The sequence below is a fragment of the Elgaria multicarinata genome, chromosome 8, assembly GCF_023053635.1.
Source record: "Elgaria multicarinata webbii isolate HBS135686 ecotype San Diego chromosome 8, rElgMul1.1.pri, whole genome shotgun sequence".
NCBI lineage: Eukaryota > Metazoa > Chordata > Lepidosauria > Squamata > Anguidae > Elgaria > Elgaria multicarinata.
Genome location: NC_086178.1, coordinates 58,372,137 through 58,396,766, shown reverse-complemented (window position 1 = coordinate 58,396,766; position 24,630 = coordinate 58,372,137). Strand labels below are relative to the sequence as shown.

Genomic DNA, 24,630 nt, shown 5'->3' with positions numbered 1-24,630 from the left:
GTTATTTAACCCATGCCAAGCCCCAGTGCTTGCAGGCACTAAGTTGCAAATTCAACCTCCATTTGGGAGTTGACGGGTCATGAGAACCTGGTGAGCACAGGTTAAAGAACCCTTGCACAACTCTAAAATAGACAATGGGTTATAGAAAGGTTGTTTAACCCTACTGGAATCTTGCTTTGACCCTTGCATAACCCAGGCTCGCCAGGTTCACACAACACTGAGAGACGGTTGCATATTCAAAATGATGGTCACATGTGCCACAGCCTGACTATGGATTTAACAAACCGCAATGTGATGTATTGTGTGAACTACTCCACTCTTTTGAGGTGAGATTTGGTCAATGCATCTCTTTTGAAAGGTTGCCCAGTCTTCATTCAATTCTTGCAATATATGAACACATTCCTATCTAGTCCCTTACTATTCATGAAAACATCTAGTACTTTCCCCCCGTGAAAGTGCTTTGACGCTTATAATCCAATTTCTCCTCAGTCTTCCTTCTGGAAAGCTAAACCAATTGTGCATATTAATTCCTTCACTTAAAGCAAGGTTTGTTTTCCCAGTGTTCAGATATTTCTGATCATAGTGCTGAACTTTAGTCAATTCTCCAACATTTTTCTTAAAACACAGGTTCCAGAACAAGGCAGTAGCAAAATCACTCCTGTCTCATCTCCATGTCTGGCCAGGATGGAACCCTGTACCCTTTTATGCACATGGTACACAATACTGAGTTCCATCACAGTGCAATAATAAGCCATGAGTGGAACATTTGCTTAGGATATACACCCTTTGATAACTTGAGCTTCACCCCCAGGAGATCATCTGGATTTGCTGCATTAGACACACACTCTTTCGCACAAGCCCAAATTGCCAAAAAATGGATTTCTTACCTATCCATCAAGATTTTCACCGACTTGGTATTCTAGGAAGCAATAGAAAAAAATGGAATCAGAATCCGTCAGTCATGGGCACAGCAGCTTCAGTTTGCCCAGTTCTGTAGACAAACCCTGGAGTACGGTGTCAATAGGTGCTTACCAAGCTACATGGGACATTGGCCTAATGCTATCAGGGAGCCTCTTAGACTGAATTAGGGAGATAATACTGGACTTGATGGGGTTGTTTCAAGAATGAATGAAAGTCTATGTAAAAACACCTGGAAGTGCTATGCAACTGCATTGTTATTATACTCAAGGTCAATTACATCCTTCCATCTCACCGTTGGACTAAAATATCTGCCGCCATCTGCTCAAGCTCAATTCTTAGCATGTATATCATCTTAACAAAATGAAAAATATTGCTACTTTGCAGAATTTTTCAAAGCTTTAGATAGCTTTGCTCCCATCTCCTAGACCAGAAAGGTGGGTCTAGAAGGACTATCTTCATCAACCTCGTGGCTATTCTTTATGCTGTGTCTCTGAAGCAGCCAGCAGAAATGACCTAGCAAACTTCTAATTCAGAAGGGAACTTCAGTCCAGGCCTTGCCCCAGCACCTTATCTGCTGCACCATATGAATCCTAGACTTTAACCTCCCACTTCAGCTACAGTCCATAACAACACAGCCCCTGAACTCTGAAATACAAGATTACAAGGGCTATTGTTCTCATTTCCCTATAACTCCCTAGCACCCCTGTCATGGCCCCATTCTGCAGTTTGTCAGCCCAATCATCATCATCACATTGACATAAAAATATCCTGTGCCTTGGCAAAAGAAAAGGTCTGATTTGCAATGGTCTTTACCACAACCCCAGCGGTCTGGCTTTGGACACTTGTTGAAGCAAAATGAGGCCAACTGTGGTGGATCAGCCCAGCTAAACGGATATATTCTAGTAGGGTGTAAATACCATGCCAATCAGCTGCTGAGAATTACTTGGAAAGCCTCTTTTTGACAGACAATACTGTTCAAGAGGTCAAGGGTATATTGTCCTTCTAAAACGAGGAGTGGGCCATCTGGTCTACATGAGGGGGCGATTAGCTCCAGGGTGGTGGCGGTTGCTGAGCAGAACCTTAGCCTGAGTACAAGGTCTGAGGTGACCCTTTTAAGTCATTAGCGTGCTGTATGGCATGGGAAGATTCAATCTAGGAAACTAGAAGGGGGAAACCTGTTGGGGTCATTTCCGTGCATCACCAGCTGCAAGGGAAATCCTCCACCACGACAAGCTATTAAAAGCACCATCTGAATTACAAATCCCAGCAACCTGAAATCAAAAGGGGGGGGGTTCCCCTGAGGAAACTTCACCCTAGAGTTGCGACAATTCATATGTAATTTCATTCTGGTAATTTCGTGATGGTTCCTATGGCAGGTAGTAACCTTCCCTCCTTCTGCCTTAAAGAAGGGTTGGCAGAAACCCCTCAGCCTATACTACTTCACAGGAATATTATTGAGAGTGACAGCTCCAGGCATTGGCCAGAACAACTTAGCTTCAGCAAGGTTGCATCATCATATTTCTTCAGGGGATCTTCATTGTCAATATATTTGTGATGATCACCCCCCTCCCAAAACCTTGGAGTAACACATATTGGCCCTGTTCAGACAACACGCTAAACCATGATGGCTCTAAGTGTTTTGAACTAAATGTTATGGTTTAGCGTGTCATGTGAACAGTGTGTTGTGTGAACCATTCCCAACCATGGTGGCTACTTAACCACAGTTTAAACACAGTCACTAACCATTTACTGCAAAAGGGTTAGTGGCCTAACCATGGCTTAGTGTGTTGTTTGAACAGGCCCATAGGTTTTTCTCATCTTACTTGAACAACTGTAAGGTGAGATAACCTAAAACACGGGTGACTGGATGAAGGTCACCCAGGGAGATTTAGGGCTGAGTGTGGGGATTTGAACCTGGGGTCTCCCTGTTGTATATCCAATGCTCCACACACCCTACCCCCCATCTATACCATCTTGGCCAACAACATTACATAGGTGTGGGAGCCCAACACTTTCTGAATCAATTCCTCCATGTATTTTGTAATTAGGAAGAGGCCATAGCTCAGTGGAAAAGCACCTACTGTGCATGCGGAAGGTCCCAGGTTCAATCCCCAGCATCTCCAGGTAAGACAAGAAAAAATCCTGCCTGAAACCCTGGAGAGCCACTGACAGTCAACAACACTGGGCTCGATGGACTAATAGTTTGATAAGGCATCGTGCTATGTTCCTAATTGAAACGTTCTGCCCTACTCGCAATTGACACAAAGCACACAGAGTTTGTTCTTGGGTGTCCACATCCAAGAAGAAACTAAGAAGCAGCCCTGAAACACATACTTTGCTCCACACCTCTGGCCCCATATGGAAGACCAAACTACCATGGGTTGAAGTTTTCTCCCCTGGGGTAGTGCTTGGTCACCCTGTCAAGTGGGAAGGAAAATTAGCCATGTATTTGGACTTCAAATTGTGGTGTATAGTGTGATAGAAGATGAGATAAAATGGTTGCCTGCACGGGCTCATTTAGAACTCAACGGACAACCTTAAGGGTGTCAGTTGGCAGGTCAATGAGTGGTCTCTCAGGTTACTGACAAGCCCATGCAGGATACGATGAAGAAGCCAATCCTGGTTTGGCCCAACTTTTTAACCACAGAGGCCTTGTCACTTCTCTCAGTTTTGCCACAATCCTTCCTTATATTTCTTTGGTGGCTGTGTGTTATTTAAAAATGCAGAAATGGTGCCTATACTTCTGTACGAAAGGGAGAAAATAGGAAAGCCCTGGTTATCCTTTAACATTTCCAGATGGATGAGTCAGGTCTCTCTCTCAGCCACACTTTCTCCTGCAGCCAGAGGAACAATCTAGCAGACACAGATAAAGTTGACCTTCATCAGGTAAATCTGCATCGCAATGCCACAGAGTGACTTGGCAAACACTGATGGAGGGGACAGCAGAGATCTCTATATGAAGCAGACGCTATTTCTAGGATGCAAGGCTGAGCAGAGGATGAAGGCATGGCTGTGAGGTGCTAGGGCAGATGGGAGCTTGAAGCAGGTGTTCTTGGGTTGAGGTTGCACCATAGGCTCAAAACCCCTCCCTTATCCTCCTACCAAGTGTCCCAACAAACCCTCCCCTTCCCCAAACCCTCCCCACTTCACCTTCATGAAGTTGATGTCCTCGGTCTTGTCATACATGACCTGAACGGAGCTGAGCAGCTTCTTGGCCTCCTGCATGCGCTCACTGAGGTGCAGCACCTGGGCAGCGTTCTCATTGCAGAACTTTGCCTGGGCCTTGTCTAGGATCTCCATAGTCTTGCGAAGGTCCTCATCAAGAATCTGGTGCATCTTCTCATATTGTAGGCGCACCTCGTCTTTCAGCTGGTTCACCTTCTCCTGGTGGGACAGGAGAGAGAAGAGAAATGCCTGTGGTCAGCCACCCTTCACACCTACGTGTGGCATCACTTTCTGGCTGGGGGAGGGTGGGGAGGTTGCATCTTGAAATTCAATTACTGGTATTCTTTATAAAATGGTAGTTATACTAAGCACTTTTCACTCTCTTCACTGATTAGTTTTTTTTAAAAAAAAGAAATGTGTTCACTTGGTTTGCTTTATCAGACTTTATGAAAATTTCAGGATTAGAGTTGTTCAAGAAATCAAAAGGACAGAGTGGTGAGAGTCTGGCAAAGTAATTCAGCAGCAGATGCTCTAATCCAGTTTCAGGGAAGCTAGTAAGTCAGAGCAGAGGGACACTGGACACGCAGGAGGAGAACAGGATATAATCATTTGGAGGAGGTTGTGAGCCACAAGGCTTGGCTTTTCCCCCTCCTAGGTCATGGAAGGGGAGAGTAAGAAGCCTTCATTAAGGCACCGGGGCAAAGGATGCTGGGAACCATATCTTTAGAGACCAGTCCATGCACAAGTAAATCTCAGATTTATAGAAGCTGGGAGGGATAACTTGCACTGCTGCTCTCCCTACCCAAGGCTTTACTCAAGGAGTTGCTGTGCTCTTAAATAATTGTTGTTGGCTTACTTACAAACTGAAGCATGGGGGTGGGCAATTTGAGTCCCTCCAGATGTTTTGGCCTACAGCTCCCATCAGTGTAGCCAACGGTGATGCATGATGGGAGTTGTAGGCCAAAACATCTGGAAGGCCATAAGTTGCCCACCCCTACTGTAGCAGATATTTTATTTATTTATTTATTGCATTTCTATACCACCCAATAGCCGAAGCTCTCTGGGCGGTTTACAAAATTAAGACAATTCAAAGTGTAAAACAACAGTATAAAACCATAATATAAAATACAGTATAAAAGCATACAGTATAAAGTATACAGTATAAAAAATACAGTATAAATAGTCCTCTTGTAAGCCAATTCTAATAGGTCTACTTCAGTTTCTCCATGCATGGAGTGTCTACTATCAGCTTCAGCTGATGCGCCAACTGCGCCCCTTCCTAGAGTTGTAAGACCTAAAAACAGAAGTCCACGTGCTGATAACTTCGAGGCTCGACATCTGCAATGTGCTGTACATAGGGCTACCTTTGTGCCTAGTTCGGAAACTTCAACTAGTTCAAAATATGGCAGCCAGGTTGGTCACCGGTACACCTAGGGGGGACCACATTGCACCAACTTTAAAATCACTTCACTGGCTGCCAATTAGTTTCCGGGCGAAGTATAAAGTGTTGGTTATTACCTTTAAAGCTCTACATGGTTTGGGTCCAGGTTATCTGCAGGATCGCCTTCTCCCATACAATCTGCCCTGCACACTCGAGTACTCTGGGAATAATTTACTTCAGTGAAAACTAGGCTGACAACCCTTACCCAGAAGACCTTCTCTTCCGCTGCTCCTAGACTGTGGAATAGCCTGCCGGGAGAGATCCGCCAACTAAACAGTCTTTCTGAATTTGAAAAAGCTATAAAGACTGATCTCTTCCCAGTCAAATTTTAAAATGTCTGGCTGTTATTTTAATAAAGTGGTAGTTTGTTTCTAATCAGTTTTATATATTTTATAGTATTTTTATATTTGATGTTGTTCCCCACCTCGATTCAGAGGAAGAGGCGGGTAACAAAATAAATTTATTATTTATTATTATCTTTATCATTAGGAGTTAGATTATTGCAACTCTCTCCTTTCTACGATCACTTATCAAGGCACTTCCTTGATAAGGTAGAGTTGGCGGGCGACTGCAGCCCCAGGACCCATCTTGGTTCTAGCATTGAGGGGAGGGAAATCAGAGTTACTTCAACCAGCCGCTTGTCTGATTCCAACTTGTACAGCTGCTCCTCAATGTCTTGCTCACGCTCTTCCAGGCGGTCCTGTTGCTTCACCAGCATCTTCTGCAAGAGAAGAGATAAGCAGAGAAGAGGCGATTGAGACTCCTTAAAAACACCAAAAAAACACCACTGACATCAGACTGAACAGCTGCATCAACTGTAAGGAATACTGAAAGAGCTCAGCAAACACGTGTGCATAAACCACTTCCATTGCTACGTTTCTATAGGAAAGTAGCCACAAAACAGCTTGAAACCTATCTTGCAGTTTTATGGATGGTCAGGCACTACTCTGAAAACACGCTCAACTTCAGAACTGGTTTATCCTAGAAGCAGGGTAACTCATAAGCGGCTCGTTCTCTCAGTCTCATGTTGTTTGCAATGAATGAATCTGTACAAGCCGTATCTCACCTGCAGTGTGAGCCTTGAGTCCCCAAATATCCTCAAACTCTTGACTCTCCCAATGTGATATTACCATAATGACAGAGAAAGAATTCTTTTTTCTTCCATGCTTCTAAGTAGCACACAAACTGCTTTATCGCGATTCATATTTTGACCATCCTACATTATAAATTGGCAGCATGCACCCAAATGTAATTAGAGAGTGGCTCTTAAAATAATCAAGGCAGCCCCACCTTTCTTGAGCCCCAGAAGGTTCCATGCCCCCACTCCCCATCAACAACTTATTTTTTTCATTTAACAACATAAAGAGCTTATCACACTCACACACTAATGGCAATGGCGTGGCCATTTGAAGAGGATGAAAACTCTGCACTTCTCTCTTGGACATCTCAGGTTTATTATTTTTTCATATCATGCTGGATCAGACTGAAGGTGTATTTTTCCCATTAGCCCGCTCCCCACAAATGACCTTTCCATTCCTGGTCCCTCAAATGGCTCAAGATCACTTTTGATTAGTTCATGTTATTAACAACCCTTGCCCCCAATATCATGAACAAGCCTAGTTTATTAGTACATAATTTTATTCATTTATTTATTTCATTTATTTATTTTCCTAAGCATGCTTGAAGTGCAGACTAGCAATTATATATCATGTTAGAGATCATGCAAATGTTGTGGGTTTATTAACCCAAAGTTTAAAACACGTGAATATCTCATTGCTACCTAAAATATCCCTGAGAGGTATCTGAAAAGGAAACACACATCTATGCCTTAATAAAAAGGATAACTATTTTTGTAACCATTGGGCCAAATTATTATCATGTACAAGAGTTCAACTCTCATTAACCAAGACAATTTTGCTTGGCTCATTCCTGTTTAGGAGTTACATACATTTCTTTCCATTTTATTTTCTCTGTTATTTTTGCTATTGTTATTAACTTACCCCCAACCCCCTTCTTTGAACTTCGTGTATATTTTGTATCTGAAAACATAGTCACAATAATAATAATAATAATAATAATAATAATAATAATGTACTTCTGAGACACTTAAGAAGCTGGGCACTGTATAAAAAAGAGGCATTTGCCTTGGTTATCTTAGCAGTCAACAGCACTATTTAGCAAACCTCAGCAAAGAAAGAATTTATAACATTTTATACCAGGTCAACTGGCAACCCCAACTCTCTCTCCAAACACTATGAAGTGACAAGGAAGATTAAAAAGTGCAAAGAAAGAATATCAGTCCTACTATTGTAGCGTAACAACCAAAAAGAGTGATAATGTTGAAATATTAATATTCCCCAGTGCTAGCTTGCACAATTTGTGACCTACCAATCATGTATGTGGATTGCTAGATGCTTCATAACTCTCACACCTTGTTTTTGTAGTCCCAAACAAGCAGGAACAACAGGAGATGTATTGAGTTAAACACAAGTCACCATACATGGTCGCTAGAATCACAAGTTGTGCAAGCATATTCTAAGCCTGGTTATTAGATGTTTAACTATCACCACCACTAGGCTTTTCTGGGTCCCCAGTCAACCCCAAACTCCAGATCTGGAAAAATGACACCAAGACAGTGAGATGAAAGGACATTTTGGTAATTGCACAATAAATGCACTGACAGAAGAAAATCCAGGTAATGCAACCTCTAATTCAAAAGCCCTTCCAGCAGGTTCTTGAGGAGTGGGGAAGAAACTTCACTGATTTGGAAGAAAGTGGAGATATGAAAGTACTTTAGGCAAACAGGTTTTTGAATGAGAAAGCTTTCTGGTTGACTTGATATGACAGGGAAGTTGGTCTTTTTTCAGTCACAGGAGCTTTATAATAATAAAGATCCAGATAAACCAGTCTTAGTGAATCCTTGCCATTTGCATCAACAAACGGGTTCTGTGTATAACCTTAACAGTAAAATACACACCTTTATATCAGATAACATTGCCCAAATGTGCTACTGATGGGACAAAATGTAAGTTCTACCCCTTATTGCTGTGTAAAATGGCTACCGCTGATCAACAACTCCCATATGAAAAAAATGTTACATTTGTACCGGCACATCTTCCAAGATGCAGAGGTCATTTTATCCTTGCAATCTCCCTATAGGGCAGGTTAGGCTGAAAGGCAGTCCAAAGCCACCCAAGGAGGTTCTTGTTACAGCAGGGATCTGACTCCAAGCCTCTCTAATCCAAGCCCAATGCTCCATACTGCACTGGCAGTCTCATAATCATATTATGATCACTCACTAGACTACAGGATGTCTCAAACAGTCACCAAAAAGGATCAAAATAAACCACGATCACAAAACAAATGTGTAGGTCAAAGCCAGCCAGCCATGCCATACACTACAGAATGTTGTAGGAAGAACTTCCTCCAGATTCCAAAGATGGATAACACAAGACAACATTAATAGGTCTTGTGCAATTTAAAGGTTAATACATTTATTATGGCATAAGCTTTCATGGAAACTGTCCACTTCATGTCAACAAAACCTTTTGCCATTATAAATTTCTTAGTCTTTGAGGTATCACAAGACTCTCTGCTGTTTTTGCTGCAACAGCCGAACAAGGTTACCCTTTGGAAAATATTAACAGGTCTGATGCTTTATCCACTATGCCAAACTGGTTCTCATGTGAGGAGATACCTTGTGATTAACCTACCACTGAGCCATGTGTATCACAAAAGTGGCCCCCACATCTGGTACCTGGCTGTAGAAAGCATGTGCAATAGAAGCATTGATGTGTTTACTCCATGTGTTGTGAACAGTGAACATATGGGATTTGGGGGAAATTGTCTAAGGTGGGGTGGACAACTCTGGGGGATCTGGGGATCATTTCTACATCCATGGACTCTTCTGTGAAGTGCTGCACACTCCACAGGACACCAGAAAAACCCTTGGTAGTTCACCACTGAACTTTCACTGCTAAGAAGCATGTCAAGGATCAAATGTAGCTTATTCAAGCTACATTTGATCCATCATTTCCCCCACTGCCTCCAGCAGAGTGGGGGCAGAAGCCATACTGGGGAGGGGCACATTCAGCCCACCCCTGTTATAAGGCATGGGTGAGGGGAGAAGGTAAGCAGGAGGCTCTGCCCTTCACAGAACAGGCAAAAGGGCTGTCTGTTTAAACTTCCATCCCACCCTGCCTGCAAAGATGTCAAAGCAGCTTAAATATATTTCTCAGGAGCTCTTTTCAGACAAAGCCAAACCTGCTAAGCTTCAGCCCTAGAACTGCCTTCAGACTATTCTGAACAATAAGTAAACACCTTTAAGTTTTGTTTCCTTCTCTTCCCTTCCTATTCCTTTACCCATCATATTATATTGGTCTGTTTCAGACTGTGAGCCTACAGGCTAGGAATAGTCTTCTTAAAAATTTATTGTGCAGCACCTAGTAGTTTTAAGGCACTTGATAAATAAAATACGATGGCAATGATGAAATCTGCTGAATTTATTCAGGCCTCAGGATTTGAAGTTTGTTCATGTTTTTGTTTTGTTTTGTTTTGTTTTGTTTTTTTAAGAAATGAATCATGTCGTCCATTTAAAGAGGGTCTCAGCCAGTGAATAGTGTTCGTTTTAAACCAATTAAATCTACACAAATTGCGTACGAGTAAAGCCAACTGTTCTAAAGGAACCACATCTTTTCTTGATTTTAGGTGATACATATATGTGTCACAGCATGCACCATCCTAGAAGATACATTCTCTTTTGTGGGTGGTAGAAGCAGGACTGCCTCTTCTATAATGGCACCCACCATAAATGTTCCTTGTGAATCGGTCATCCCTAACCTGATGTCCTCCAGATGTGTTGGACAACTGGGGGCAACGAGAGTTGCAGAGCAACACATCTGGAGGGCATGAGATTGGGGAATGCTGTTGCACTTGTCTTTAAAGTAATGAATAATTCCTTAAAATGAGAACAGAAATACCTACACTACCTACTCAGCCTAGTTCTGTGACCGCAACAAAATCTGTACACAGACCAGGGCAAGCAGAGACTAGGAGATAAAGTGGGCAGCAAAGCTTTTTAAAACCAACTCAAAGTGTTCTTCCCCTCCGTGTGGTAGTGAGTCTCATTCTGGGTACTGTACTTTCCACTATCATAAGATGGGGGAAAATACTCCCCACAAATGCTCACATTCCTGGAGAGGGGAAGCTAAGTCAACCAAATTTACCAACCCCCAAATGGCTACTCCGCTTGATTCATCTGCTCAGCAGCTTGGCTTGGAGAAGTAGCTCTCCTGGGAAGAGCTGCTGGTACAGGATCAATGCTGGGCACCTCCAGTCACTACCTCAAGAGCATACACACACTCCACAGACATTTGCCCTAAGGGGAGGACAGAGAGGGAGAAAATGTTAACTGGTTAAAATAGGCAGGGGAGTTTCTAGACGTTGCATACCAGGTGCGGGAACAACAGGCAAAGGCCAATTTTGAAGGGATTATGACTATTGTAAGCTACTACTTGGGATTTATAATCAAGTAAGTAATTCTGGGTCTAAGCAGGGAGAGATGGGGAGGATTAATGGCACTGCAGGGAAAGGCCGCCACCTTCTCCTCAACCAGTAAAAAAGAACTTGGCGTCTCCCCTCTTGTTTCCCTTGTTTTCCCTTACGGTCTCAGGCACCTCCGGTCTCGTTAACACCTGCCCACGTTGGGAGGAGGGAAGGGCTGGGAGGGCTGCAGCGAGCGCTATGGGAAGTTGGGTGGCCTCCGGTTCCGTTGTCTAAAAACAAAAGGGAGGGGCTGGCAGACTGGGCCCCTTTAAGGAAGGAAAAAAGACCCACTTCTGCTTACTAGGATGCTTTTTCAGTTTGCTTGTTTGTCTGTTTGCTTTTCCCTTCTGGAAGGTTGTTGTTGTTTTTTTAAGCTAAAGTGCTGCTGGTATTTCTTCATCGAAAGGTTTTGGGGCAACACGATTGGCTCTTTTAGAGATGGGAGATGCATTCTGCCTGAGCAAAGTTGCTCAGTGCAACCACAGCTGTTTCCAAGAGCTCAGCTACTCTGCTAGTTAATTAAGATAAGCGCTGCAAAAGCTGAGCTATGAATCAGTTAAGACTAGTATCCCCAAACAGAAGAGAAGCAGGAAAAGAAAAGAAGACTTCATAGCTTTACTTTTCAAATCCATTTGGAAATGTGAGCTGAACAAAGTGCAAATGCTAAAAATCCCCAACCTGGCTTTGTTCATATTCCTGTCAAGACAGGACAAGAGGAGAGACTTTTGCATCCCCCTTGACTATTTGTCATAGAATAGCAGAGTTGGAAGGGGCCTACAAGGCCATCGAGTCCAACCCCCTGCTCAATGCAGGAATCCACCCTAAAGCATCCCTGACAGATGGTTGTCCAGCTGCCTCTTGAAGGCCTCTAGTGTGGGAGAGCCCACAACCTCCCTAGGTAACTGATTCCACCGTCGCACTGCTCTAACAGTCAGGAAGTTTTTCCTGATGTCCAGCTGGAACCTGGCTTCCTTTAACTTGAGCCCGTTATTCCGTGTCCTGCACTCTGGGAGGATCAAGAAGAGATCCTGGCCCTCCTCTGTGTGACAACCTTTTAAGTATTTGAAGAGTGCTATCATGTCTCCCCTCCAGCTTCTCTTCTCCAGGCTAAACATGCCCAGTTCTTTCAGTCTCTCTTCATAGGGCTTTGTTTCTAGACCTCTGATCATCCTGGTTGCCCTCTTCTGAACACGCTCCAGCTTGTCATTATGGGGGACATCCCACAGTTCTGAGTTCTCTCCCAGTTTTAAGAGAATGCTGTGCTGGAGAAGAACCAGAGGTGTTTGCAGCACTCATGAGAGAAGCTTTAAAATAGAAAATGAGAGAAGATTTAAAATAGAAAGGCAAATGTGGGAGGCACCAATGTGCAACATTTCCACATCTATTCCAGGCAAGCTACCAGCAATTTCTCTTCAGATATTTCTGCTCTCAATGCTGAAGGCCATAGATCTGTCTTTCCCAACCAGATGCCCTTCAGTTAGGTTAAAACTACAACACCCATCATCCCCGGTCAGTGTGGGCACTGGCTGATGGGAGTTATAATCCAACACACTTAGTGGGTGCCCTGTTGAGAAAAGCTGCCGTTGATTGAGGAGGGAGAATGCTTTCCAGTCTCACGTTAACCAGGGGACAAATGAACCCCTGCATTTTGGATGCATGTGATGGAATGGGGGAAGGAGTTTTGCTGCAGGACCAACAATCGTGCAGCTGTTCACCCAGTCCATTCTACAGTATTCCTAGATGAGGGGAAATGCAATGGCTTGGATCCTAACTTTCCTTCCAGGAATGGAAGAGCACTTTTTCAACTTTCTCTTCCCTTTACAGTCTTTTGCACCTTGAAAATCTACTCCTGGGAACTGTAAGACAACTGGAAACTTCTTGGGATATGGTGCAAGGATCTGCAGGTGGAGAGGGGAAGTTGATGAAAATGGCCTCTCTCTCTCTTACATGAATGAACAACCTAGGATCATTCTTTCAATACTTTCTAGTATTCTTTTTAAAGGTTCCCCTAATATGTTGTAGCAGGGAGGAAGGAAGACTTGATACTCCTTCTATTTTAATAAGTATTCCTGGAAGCATATTTCAGAGCAGGGTTTGTATGGCCTGGGAGCACATAATTTCCAATTATTTATTTATTTATTTATTTATTTATTTATTTATTACATTTCTATACCGCCCAATAGCCAGAGCTCTCTGGGCGGTTCACAATTTTTTTTTTATTTTTGCAAAGTACAAAAAGGCTAAAACGTTCACAGATAGGATATTTGGGAATGGTGGAAAGGAGGAGACATTGTGTTGCTGGTCCCTAACAACATCACAGGAAACATTTAATAGGTACCAATGCCATTCACACATATCTTCCACATGGTAACCACCACAACTATTTGGGGAAATATTGCATTTTCCTCAGGTACAAAATATTGTGTTTAGAAAGCCTAGAAAATACAGTCTCTCAGCAATTGAAGCACAACCTTCAGGTAAGACTTGTGAACTGTGTGCAAGAAAAATACATTTATTGTGCAGTAAGGCTCTGAGAATACTTCCGTGCAACTAATTTTTTAAAAGGTCTGAATGTGCATTTTGATATTCAAAATTATTGCATGTGGGGTAGGGGGTGAGGAGGGTTACACATACCGTGTTATGCCAGAACGGGTCCTCAAACCTGTTTATACATTTTCACTTCAGTGTAATAGAGGAGGGCGTAATGACATGAACAAGAATTTAGTTTTCTCAAGGTAGTTTCTACTTCCAAACTAACTTTCTCTCTGTGCAATGATTAGTTTTGGCTTACTGTTCCAATCACAGTACTTCTGGGCTAATATTTCATTTTCATTTATTCAACGTAAAATATTTTTCTCTTGCCTATCCTCAGCTTATGGCAATCAGACATTAAAATAATAATAAAAAGTTATTACAACAGATAATAGCCAAATACCATTGAAGTAAGAAAGTTTTGTAACTTTCTGGAAAGAAACGAGAAAAACAGCTTGAGATATCACACTAGGGATTGGTGAGGGATATTCCAGGGCCCCATGGAAACAATCTTAAATTATTTATATTGTTTTATTCAGACACTATGGGACCATTAGGGCTTTCAGACCAGGCCCCAGCTTATGCTTCCTGCCTGACTCTCAGCAACAACAGTTTGAAAAGTGTTTTTAGCTACCTTTGTGCTACCAGGTATCTTTTTATTATTACTACTGCCAGCAGCAGGTGCACCTGATATACATTCCTCCCTCCTCATTCAAGAACATCAAGAGCCCATAAAGTTAGGATGTGCATGCAAAAGAACAGAACCACTCTGCATGCTCACTCCTTTCTTCTCAGTTTATTCAGGCAGCAGGCAGGGCGCTTGGGAGTCCTAACCTGCCTGGCAGCCAAATATGGGCATATTTAGGCCCCCTGGGCAGGCAGGAGACAGCTGGGAAATACTTTCAGAAGTCCAACTGCCCCCAGCCAATCACTAAGCAAAAGATCAAGGCTGTTGTCCATGGATGAGCCAACCATGAATGAAAAGCAGCATCTGCTGAATGCAGCACTTTGCAGGAGCAGGAAGCACAGAGGCAAGGAAACAAATATTCCACCCTCAACTTTTGTGCAGTGAGTGAAAAGTATATTTTAACTCATTTGACACAGGATTAAGCTACACAGTGGCATTCAGATCCCCACCATTTTACCTTAGTGTAAGCACACAGGGCCCCAATTTGGACTATCACATATGGATAGAGGAGGTGTAAACCTTCCAACCCAGCTGCATTTTAAACCAAAATTCCCCCTCAGAACAGGGACTAAAAAGGTAAAAGAAACCTCCTCACCATTTTACCTTAGTGTAAGTGCACAGATCATGGCCACTACACGCAGGTAGGGAAGGTATCAATCTTCCCACCCATCCACTTTAACCAAATTCCCACCAAAGAGAACCAGGGATTTTAAAAAGGAAAACTCTTCACTATTTTACCTTCGTGTAAATGCATGGGGCTCTGATCAACGCACAGGCACTTTTTTTTCTTTTTACTAAACCTTCCTTCCCCCCCCCCACCCCATGGAGGCTTAAAGAAAGGAAAGAAACTTCATTGGTAACACATGGGGCGAGGGGGAAGCGGGGGCCCACACATTTATACTAAGCTAAACCAAGAAGATGAAGATCTGCTCAAGTTTAGCACAGAGTGAGGAAGTGTTTGTGTGACTTGCCTGGGTTTGTGTGACTTGCCTGGGTTTGTGTAATATTAATAGTGCAATCCTATACATATCTACTCAGAAGTAAATCTCATTGTTTCCAATTGCGCTTTCTCCCAGGTAAGTGTATATAAGATCGCAGGCCAAATCCCTGTATGCCTCATCGAATCCAGAACCTTTTCACCACAGTAAGAAAGCAGGCTTGTTTTGTTTATAGGCTGTTTTGGACTCTTCTTTTTTTTTTAAAGGCCTGGCTATGGCAATTGAGTTCTAAACACACACACCCCTTCCAAAACCATCAGGGCTCTCTCCGCCCCCGCCCCCATGCCTTGGGATTTGAGATCTGGGCAGACCAATGTGGGTTCAAAAGGACTGCTTTAACGCAGTTGTTTGGGTCAGAGACCTCCCCCCCCCCACTCCCAACCCTCCACTTTACCCTAATGATAACTGGCTCCTAGATTTGTAAACATTTCCTCCCCTTTTGGGGATCCTTGATGGATGTGGAAAGAGGTGGCTTTTGAGACCTTGCTGCCCTTGCCCCCACGCGAGTAATCCAGTCCTTGCTTCTGAGTAGACATCCATAAACTGCATATATATTTTTACTGTGCTGCTTACTTCTGAGGAAGCATGGAGAACAGTAGTGGCAGGGATAACTGTGTGCAAAAGCTTGGATTTTGGGTGCTTTCAGAATGTGTTGCTACATTACAAAGATTAGTTGTATTCCTATAGAGTCACAGGATTCTTTGCGTAATGAGAATTGTAGGATCTGGTGAATGTGGGTCTAAATAAGTGAATTGTGTGACTGTGTGGATTCGCCCCCTTTGTACTCATAATCTTAAAGTTCATGTACCTCAGTTCCCCCTTTCTGTGATATGGGCCGTTGGCTGCTGGGGATTCAAATCCTGCTCTGCCTCTGGTGACCCTGCCATTTGCTCTACCAACTCTGGTGGCCAGAACCTGCCACTGGTTTTATTCGAACTTAAAATGATCCACAACTCCTCATCCAACATTCTTGAAGTTTAGAGCTGGAGTGGCACCTAGAATTCCTAAGAAGGCCAAACACAACACCGAACCATATTCTGTAAAAGCCCCTATCATCCAAAAATTTGCAGAAAAGACTCTAATTAAATAAGAATTGCCTTGTTAGATCAAACAAAATGTCCTTCAGTTCTGTTATTCAAACTGTGGCAAGTTAAGAGATGTGAAGGCCTGTGGAAAAACCTGAAAGAATTGGGTAAGGAGCTGACTTATTTTTAAAAAACTGGCATATATAGGCTTACTGCTTCTAATACTGGAGGTGGCACACAACTATCAGGACTAGTAGCCATTGATAGCCTTCTCCTCCAGGAATTTATCCAAGCTCCTTTTAAATCCATCCAAATTGGTGGCCATCACTACATCTTGTGGCAGCAAATTCCATACTTCAACTATGCACTGTGTGAAGAAGTACTTCCTTTAACTGTCCTGAATCTCCCACTAATCAGTTTCAAAGGTTCTAGTATGTTGAGAGAGGGAGAAAAATGACTCCCTATCCACATTCTCCACGCCACGCATAATTTAATAAATAACTCTGCTTCAGAGGAAGGGTTAATAAAACCAGTTTCATCATTTAATCCCATACGTGTGCACACGCACGATCGCACGCACGCACACACACACACACACACACGGTTGGTACTCTCATTTATATCCCAACTTGGAAGTTACTTAAAAAAAAAAGACCATTAGAAAATGGGGACAGGAGAGAGGATTATGTACATTTCATTTTTATCAATTATGGATCATTTATTGCAAGACTGTAACACTGGCCTCTTCAAAGCTAAAAAGAAAGCTGATAAGCATAGCTAAGCAAGTGAAAGGCAACATGGATAATCAATTCTCCAAGGCTGCCCGCTGCCCCTGCATGCTACATTTCATAGGACAGTACCTTGCCGGATATGTAAAGGACCCTTTCACATATGAAGATTTAACTAATTTAATCTGCATTCCTACCCTTTGAGCTACTACAGTTTACAGACATTCAGAAATTCTAAAGCAGAACAAAGATTCTTTATATAACAAGTAGTCATTAAATAATACTAACAGCAGCAACAACAATTTTTACACCACTGATCTGTGGTAATTTCCCCTCTACTGTTGTAGCAGCCAACTGGTTTAGCACTGAAAGCCCCACTGGAACAATGAGCCAGGAGGCCTTCAATAATTTGCATATTTCCAAATGTAACTTAATTTGCATATAATTTTAATTAACACACTGTATTGCAAGCCATGGCTGGTGGGCATGTGGCCCATATGCTCCGCTAGCCTTATTTTGGAATTGTTAACTCCCAAATGTAAGCCAGGTTAAGATGAGTAATAATGGGATTGGATGGCTGTTGTTATTTTTCTACCCATTCCTGAACAAAATAATAAGACATAGGAAAAAGGAGCTACGTAAATGCAAGTAAAGTGATTCAAATAGGCGAAGTAATAATGACTTGTCCAAGCTAAACAAAGATTTCTACCTCTTAACACTATGTTATCAAATCTCTTTCTTCAAACTGAGAACTAGAAACTTACTTTAAAAACAAAATCTGCAATTCTCAGCACAGTGACAGGAGACCCACTGGGCTGCGCCTCTACAAAAAATTTTTTTTTGGGGGGAGGGGTTACGCAGTGCAAATGTTGTGTGTTGTACACCCTGTCTCTGCACAAGACAAGCATGCTAAATGCAACAGAAGGATGACATTATGCACCCTTCAGCATCAGCCGCTTTGCTGCACTGTGAAATCTCCCTTCTTAAGTTACCATAGCTGGTTCCCCTGGCAACGAGTGATACAATAGTGAACAGGAAGAGCACAGACACAATTCCAATGTCTGAACACAATAGACTTCTGAATGAAGGGAAGTAGCATTCTACTTCCTCAGCGCAGCTTTTGCTATTGGAAATCTCAGTCTAAAACTGATACGGAATTTTGAGACAATAGCCATTTAGAAAAAATCCACAGCCTATGTAACGTAACTGGGTTATGCACCAGAATAATCTAATTCTATCAATACACACACACACACACACACACACAAAGCAACCTAACTGAAAAAGAGTTAGGACTGTCCTATCAAAGACCCAAAGATAAATCTACTCCCAGAAGCATATAAAAGACATTCACTAGAACTGGCTAAAATTAACTTGAGTTTTTTCCACAAAATTAACCAGTGTTTTGAACTTGTTTTATGAATGCAGATCCAGGTCATTGGATTTTTTTCTTTCCATAAACCTTTGAGAGATACAAAATATCCTAATGGTCCAATCCTATAAGATTATTATTCTGTAAACTACATTTTTTCCTATCCCTCCAGAGAGCTCAAGGTAGCACAGATGCCCCCCGCCCCCAATTCCTTTATCCTCACAAAAAACCTCTGATGCAGGGGAAGAGTGAGTGACAGGCCTACAGTCATCCTGTGAGCTTCATGGCTGAGATTTGAACCCAGATGTCGCAGATCATAGGGGCTGAAAGAGTATCAGAAAGTAACTATCCCCACATACTAGCAGAAGGATTTACCCAAAGTCCAAACTGCTAGCACAGATGTTCCCCACAAGGGATTTAGCGTTGTCTGGAAGCAAGAGTGAGGCTTTTAGATTCCATTTTCTGAATCCTAAATTTGAGACCGATGGCACTATTTAGTGGCTTAAGGGAAAGAGCACACTTGGCTTTGTACTAGTTGCTACTCATTAATTTTTGAATAAAATGTATCTGTGCTGCATATTATTGTTGTCATCACAAAACTGGTTCCTTTAATAAAGCACATCCACAAGACCGGGTTAACACCCCCACCCCCGAGACATCTTAATTTATTTAAACGGGCATAAATCTGTTATATTAAACAATTTCATTATTATGTTGGCAGTGAGTTATAGTGTTTAAATACTACATAAACTACTTATTCATGCACAAACATTTCTGAATCAAGAAAGTTTTTTTCATCTCAGGAAATATCTGTTTTCGAAGTGTGATAAATCAAGGAAGTGAAAGGCAACTAAAACCAGAATCCACTTCAAAAAAGAAAAATCACCTATGGTTGGAGATGTAGTCAAACATATCTGGAGGGTGCCATGCTGGAGAAGACCAATGATTAATTGATCCCATGATTATTTTGCAGTATATAAGGCATTGCTATTAAAAAATTGCTTTCAGCAACCCTCTTGTTTTGTTATGTGTACCTGCAGTACAAACATACAGTCAAGTTCCCATTACAACAAAATACTTAGAACCCCACCTACTTTCAATCGGGATAGGCAGGATGCCACAGATTCCCAGAACCTGACGCCACTGGGTCACAGAAGCAAAAAAGCCCTCCCACTCTGAAATGAAGCTAATCATCACCTCAGTTTGGTATAAGGAGGCATTTTGTACTATTGCAGCTGCCAAGGCTAACATCACCCTCACAGATTAATAAGCAGCACTGGGACAAACTTCCGAGCCACAAACCCGCAATAGCATTTGCTGCAAAGGAACTCACTTATGCTTCTACAGAGAGCTACTCACTCCCAAAACACACACACACACTTCTTTGTTCCACTCTTCCTCCAATGAACTCAGAGCATGTTTCCACATAGCCATCTATTTTGTCCTCACAACAACCTGTGAGGTAGGTTAGGCTGATAAGAGACAGTAATTGGCCCAAAGTCACCCAGTGAGCTTCGAGACAGAGTGGGGATTTGAATCTGGCCACTACACAGCAGCTGTGTTCCTTCTGCCTTCACCGTTGCAGAGTGACTGCAAAAGTAGAAAATAATCAGAGAGCAAATAAAAAGCATACATTCAATATCTTTTATATTCTCATGATTTCCAAGTTTGCACAGCTTGAAAGCCAACTCATGATCTCCACATTTGAATGCACATAAAAATATGATGGGATAAATGTAACAGGTGCTGTAACTATAGTTTGGCACCTGCCATGTTCATAAATAAGACATGTAAATTATGTTAATTTCATCAGTTCAAAATTGTTTGAAGCTTGCTAGTTTATCATCTACTTCCAGTGGGATCCACAATACCAAAAAAGGATACTCACTCCTATACTAAACTACAAACTTAATTCATATCTGCAGGAGTGCCATCGTGGTTTTCTGCTGAAATGCTCATGAAACCTAGGTGAGTCTTCACATGGAAGCCAAGCATCAAAAGCTGGAAGTAGCTAGAACAAGCCAGAAGACCTCCTTTCTCTAATCTTGTGGCACAAAGCCAACCCAAATGAGATGACACCACTGAGAGGTAGCAGAGTCAAGTGTGTCGGCTAGATAATTTTATGGGCGATAACTTTCAAGTCATGCATGGTAAGATCAGGATAATTATATTTCATGCTTCAGAAATCCAAGGTCAGGAAGGCATTCCCAGATCCTTGCATTGTACATTGTGCCACCCAGCCAAGTGTCGACTCCCTCTCAAAAATCCTGGTCAGGTGGCCGGCCAGCCTTGAAGAAAAACTCAACAAATGTACCTGGATACACCATATTCTTATGGAAGAAATCCCAGCTTGGCCTGAACTGGAGGCGGGTATACTTATAGTCACACAACAAGTTGGAATAGCTATCGTGTAAAAGCTTGATCATGTTTCCATCCTATTTTTCCAAGTACTAATCCAGAGACACCCTCTGTTTTAGCTTCCCGACAAAGCATTCACAACACAATGAGATTTGTATCTGCCACCTTCGCACACCTCAACGGCTCAGATCCAGTCCAGTCCTTGTTGTTCCTGTCGTTATAAGCCCCACCCTGTCCCAAATTCTCCACTACCCTGCTATCCACAGTACTCTGCCTGTCCTAAGTGTATCTTGGCAAAGAAAGAAAGGAGCGGAAAAGGAATATAAAAGAGTATATAAAAGAAAAAGTTTCGTGCAAGAAATGGTGCATGATGAAGCCAGAAAGCTGGTTTCCCCACCCATTTTTCCTTTCATGTAGTATGAGGAAGCAGAAGAAAAGGAATCTTTGATGGAAACATGATTCCCAATGGGATTTCCTGAGAGAAGATTAACCCTTTCATAGGTCTGACCACAGTTACAGCCTGTATGGAAATCTAAACCAGCTCTGAGGGAGACTCGGGTCTGATATGATAAACCCTTATATAGACATCAGGATAAGATAGTCAGGGGACTGTCTATGGCAAGGAACCCTGGAGAATGCTGGGTGCCTCTGTGTTCTCTTGATAGATGGACATTCCAGCCATTATCAGCAAATGGCCAAGCTATTCCTCACACTGGCTCTAGTGCCCTCAAGCACAGAGCTTTTACTTTTCATATGAGGACAGCAACAAATTCTTCTCTCAATATCCTATGAGTAGAATCTTACATCCATCACCCAGCTACCTATATAGACGTTTCTGCACAGGTTCTCAGAATGTTTTAATCTCATGTGGAATGCTTAATGTAAATAATACGATTGTTTACTTTAGAATTCAGCACTGCAAGTGTGAGTGAGTCTGGCAGGCTGGATAATCTATCTACTCCAGGGTGGAGGCGGATCAAACAAGAGAGTGGGGGGGGGCATCAAGAACTGGGGTAGTGACCTTTGAACTCTGATACTATGCCTGGGTGCCACCCTTCACCTCTGCTACTGACTTCTCTGGTGGCCTTACTCATGTCCTTTCTCAAGGACACAGAGAACGCATTAGTATATCTGCAGAGGCTGCGGCCCAATTGTCGTCTTATCTCAGTTTGAAATAATGCAGAGGAAGGTGGTATCAGCCCACTAAGACCTTGGAAGATTTGATATTTTTGTGCGTTGCCATGGAGGAGATCTGCATTTTCTCTTCCAGCAGGTTGATTTTTCTATTTGTAATTGACACTTTTTTTTTTTTGGCACCAGCAGGATTATTTAAAAAGTAACACCTTGAATACTAATAGTGAGAGCTGCAGCAAGTGATGTGCTTCCAAAGATGCAGATAAAAGATGCAGAACGAGGGCAGTTCAATCTGTTAGTGCAGACTTGCCCAAGTTGGTGTCCTCCAGATGTATTGGACAACTCCTACCTTCTTCAGGCAGTATGGGCCATGCTGGCTGGGAATGATGGAGCTGTAGTCCAACACACCTGGAAGGCAACAGGCTGGGCAAGGCTGTCTTAGTACCTTAGAGAACAAAAAAAACCACTGGGGAGGATATCAGAAGTGTCCCCTTTTTCCCTCCAGGTGTTCCCCCCTCCCTTTATATAAGAAGAGTCATGCTGGATGAAACCCAAGTCCTTCTCATCCAGCATTCTGTTCACAGAATGGCCAGCGAGCTGCCTGGAGAAGCCTACAAGTAGGTCATCCATGCAATAGTAGGCTCCTGCCCATGTTCCCTAGCAAATGGTGTACATAGGCAGCATACTACCTCTGAAACTTGTGGTAGAATATAGGCATCAGGACTAGTAACCATTGATAGCCTTCTCCTCCAGGAATTTGTCTAATCTCCTTTTAAAGCTATCCAAATTGGTGACCATCACTACATCTTATGATAGTAAATTCCATAGTTTAACTATGCACCATGTAAAAAAGTACTTCCTTTTATCTGTCCTGAATCAATCAGTTTCATGGGATGATCCTGGGTTCTAGTATTATGAGGGGAAAAATGTCTCCCTATCTACTTTCATGCATAAACAGTCCCATTTTAGGTGCCCTTATCTGCCCTTTTTTCCAACTCTACAATATCCTTTGGGGGGATATGTTCCTTTAGAACACTGAGACATAGGTTGGCGCGCAGGAATGGAACTGTATACCTCAAAGTTTCCCTTGAGTCTGACCAATGACCTTGGCCAACACCCACGATTGGTCCTCACACCAAATTGATTAGTCACACTGAGGAAATAAGCTGCTCATTTGCTTGAGTCATATGGAGTCGTTTACTCTGCCGACACATGCTTTCTACTTGTGATCCAATGTGGCCCAGATCACATAGGATGACTAGAAGGATGGAGTTGAAGGAAGATGGGAAGAGGTGGCAGGCAAGGTTCCCATACAAACATGTTGGGGGAATAGCATGGATTTGGGATGTCCTGGTTAACAATGGCAGGAATGCAGCTTCAATTCCCAGAATCATCTGTGGGTAAGTTCCTGGATCCCACCATCCCAAATTTGCACATTAATCTTAATCTTACACACCACATTTCCTATGGAGAAATCCCAAAATGTGTTGTGTGAATTACATAACATTATACCACATAACACGCCATAGCATTTCAGCCTGCAAGTTTGCAGGAAGGATACTATGAATTTTCTCTCACATACAAAGCCCCTCCCTGCACGTAGGATACTAACATATTAGGAAGAGTAGCCGACAAACTCTCTCTCCAACATGCTTGTTTTCTACATTTCTTTGAAGGGGGAGATTTATCATTTTTTAAATGCAGCCATTAACCTTGCAGTCTCAAATCTAGGCGATCACATGACTTTGCTGCACATGTAGGTCAGCCCTTACTCAATGAGAAGAACACTGAATGAAGAAGCTCTCTCAGAGAATGCGGATGTAGCTGAGAGAAACAGGGCAGCCATCTATTCACATGCAGAATCTTTAAACACACACTTCCTTGCCTATTTCAGCTCCTGTCCATGGATGAAATCCTGCTTGGTATTACTACCCGCAGCTCTGCGCAACAGCTAACTGCTTCCTCCCCCACTTCAGGAGAGAGGATGGCTGAGGAAGAAAATGATGCTGACCACTGAGGACCTGGTCTCTCTGATTTTAATTAGATTACACTCCCTCACTCAGGAAAAGAGTGGAATGTTGCCAGCCATAAAATCCCTAATGCAAAGGCCTGCATCAGGCTGCAATCCATTCATCCTAAGGCAATGTGGGAAGAGGACTTGCTCTGGCCCAGTCACCATGGCAACAGGGGGGCACCACCATGTGCATCAGCTATGTAAGGGGAAGGAGGTCAGCAGGATGGCCTCGTCAATCACAGCAACATTAGGCTGGTGGCCAAGTGAGCAGATAAGTGGCTAAAAGAGCAGACGTTACCCTCTGCTAAGTAAGGAACAGAATCTGCTCTGCCGAAAAGCAGCTCAGAGAGATCAGGGGGGTGGGGGACATATCAACCAGTCACTCCTCACCCACTTGCTAGACCAGGAATGGAGGTTACAGTGAGGGAGAGGAGTGGTGGATCGATATCCCACCCACACTTCCCAGATGGCATGCCTAGTCACTCCCCCTGACTTTGGGATGAGGGAATTACATCTTTCCCTGCACATGCTCCACCAAGGTTCCCTCTGTGCTGTTGGCAGTGGAAGCTAGAGGAGCAGGAGGAACTGCATAAGGAGAGAAAGAAAAAAGCAAAAGGCAGGTTGGTCCATTAAGAAAGTACGTGAGGAAAAACCAGAGGGCCAAATATGGAGACAAGAAGCAGAAATGGAACCTAGAGAAACTTAGGCGA

General features: G+C 42.8%; 1 protein-coding gene across 1 annotated transcript in view; it reads right to left on the bottom strand.

Annotated features, from left to right (window-relative positions):
• The window catches only part of TRIM8 (tripartite motif containing 8), a 74,167-nt gene that overhangs the window by 7,565 nt on the left and 41,972 nt on the right, over positions 1 to 24,630 (bottom strand). The window contains exons 3-5 of the mRNA XM_063132566.1: positions 6,153 to 6,248; positions 4,072 to 4,305; positions 888 to 919 (exon numbers count right to left, since the gene is read on the bottom strand). Of these exons, the coding sequence (XP_062988636.1) occupies positions 888 to 919; positions 4,072 to 4,305; positions 6,153 to 6,248 (362 nt within the window). The remainder of the gene's footprint in view (positions 1 to 887; positions 920 to 4,071; positions 4,306 to 6,152; positions 6,249 to 24,630) is intronic.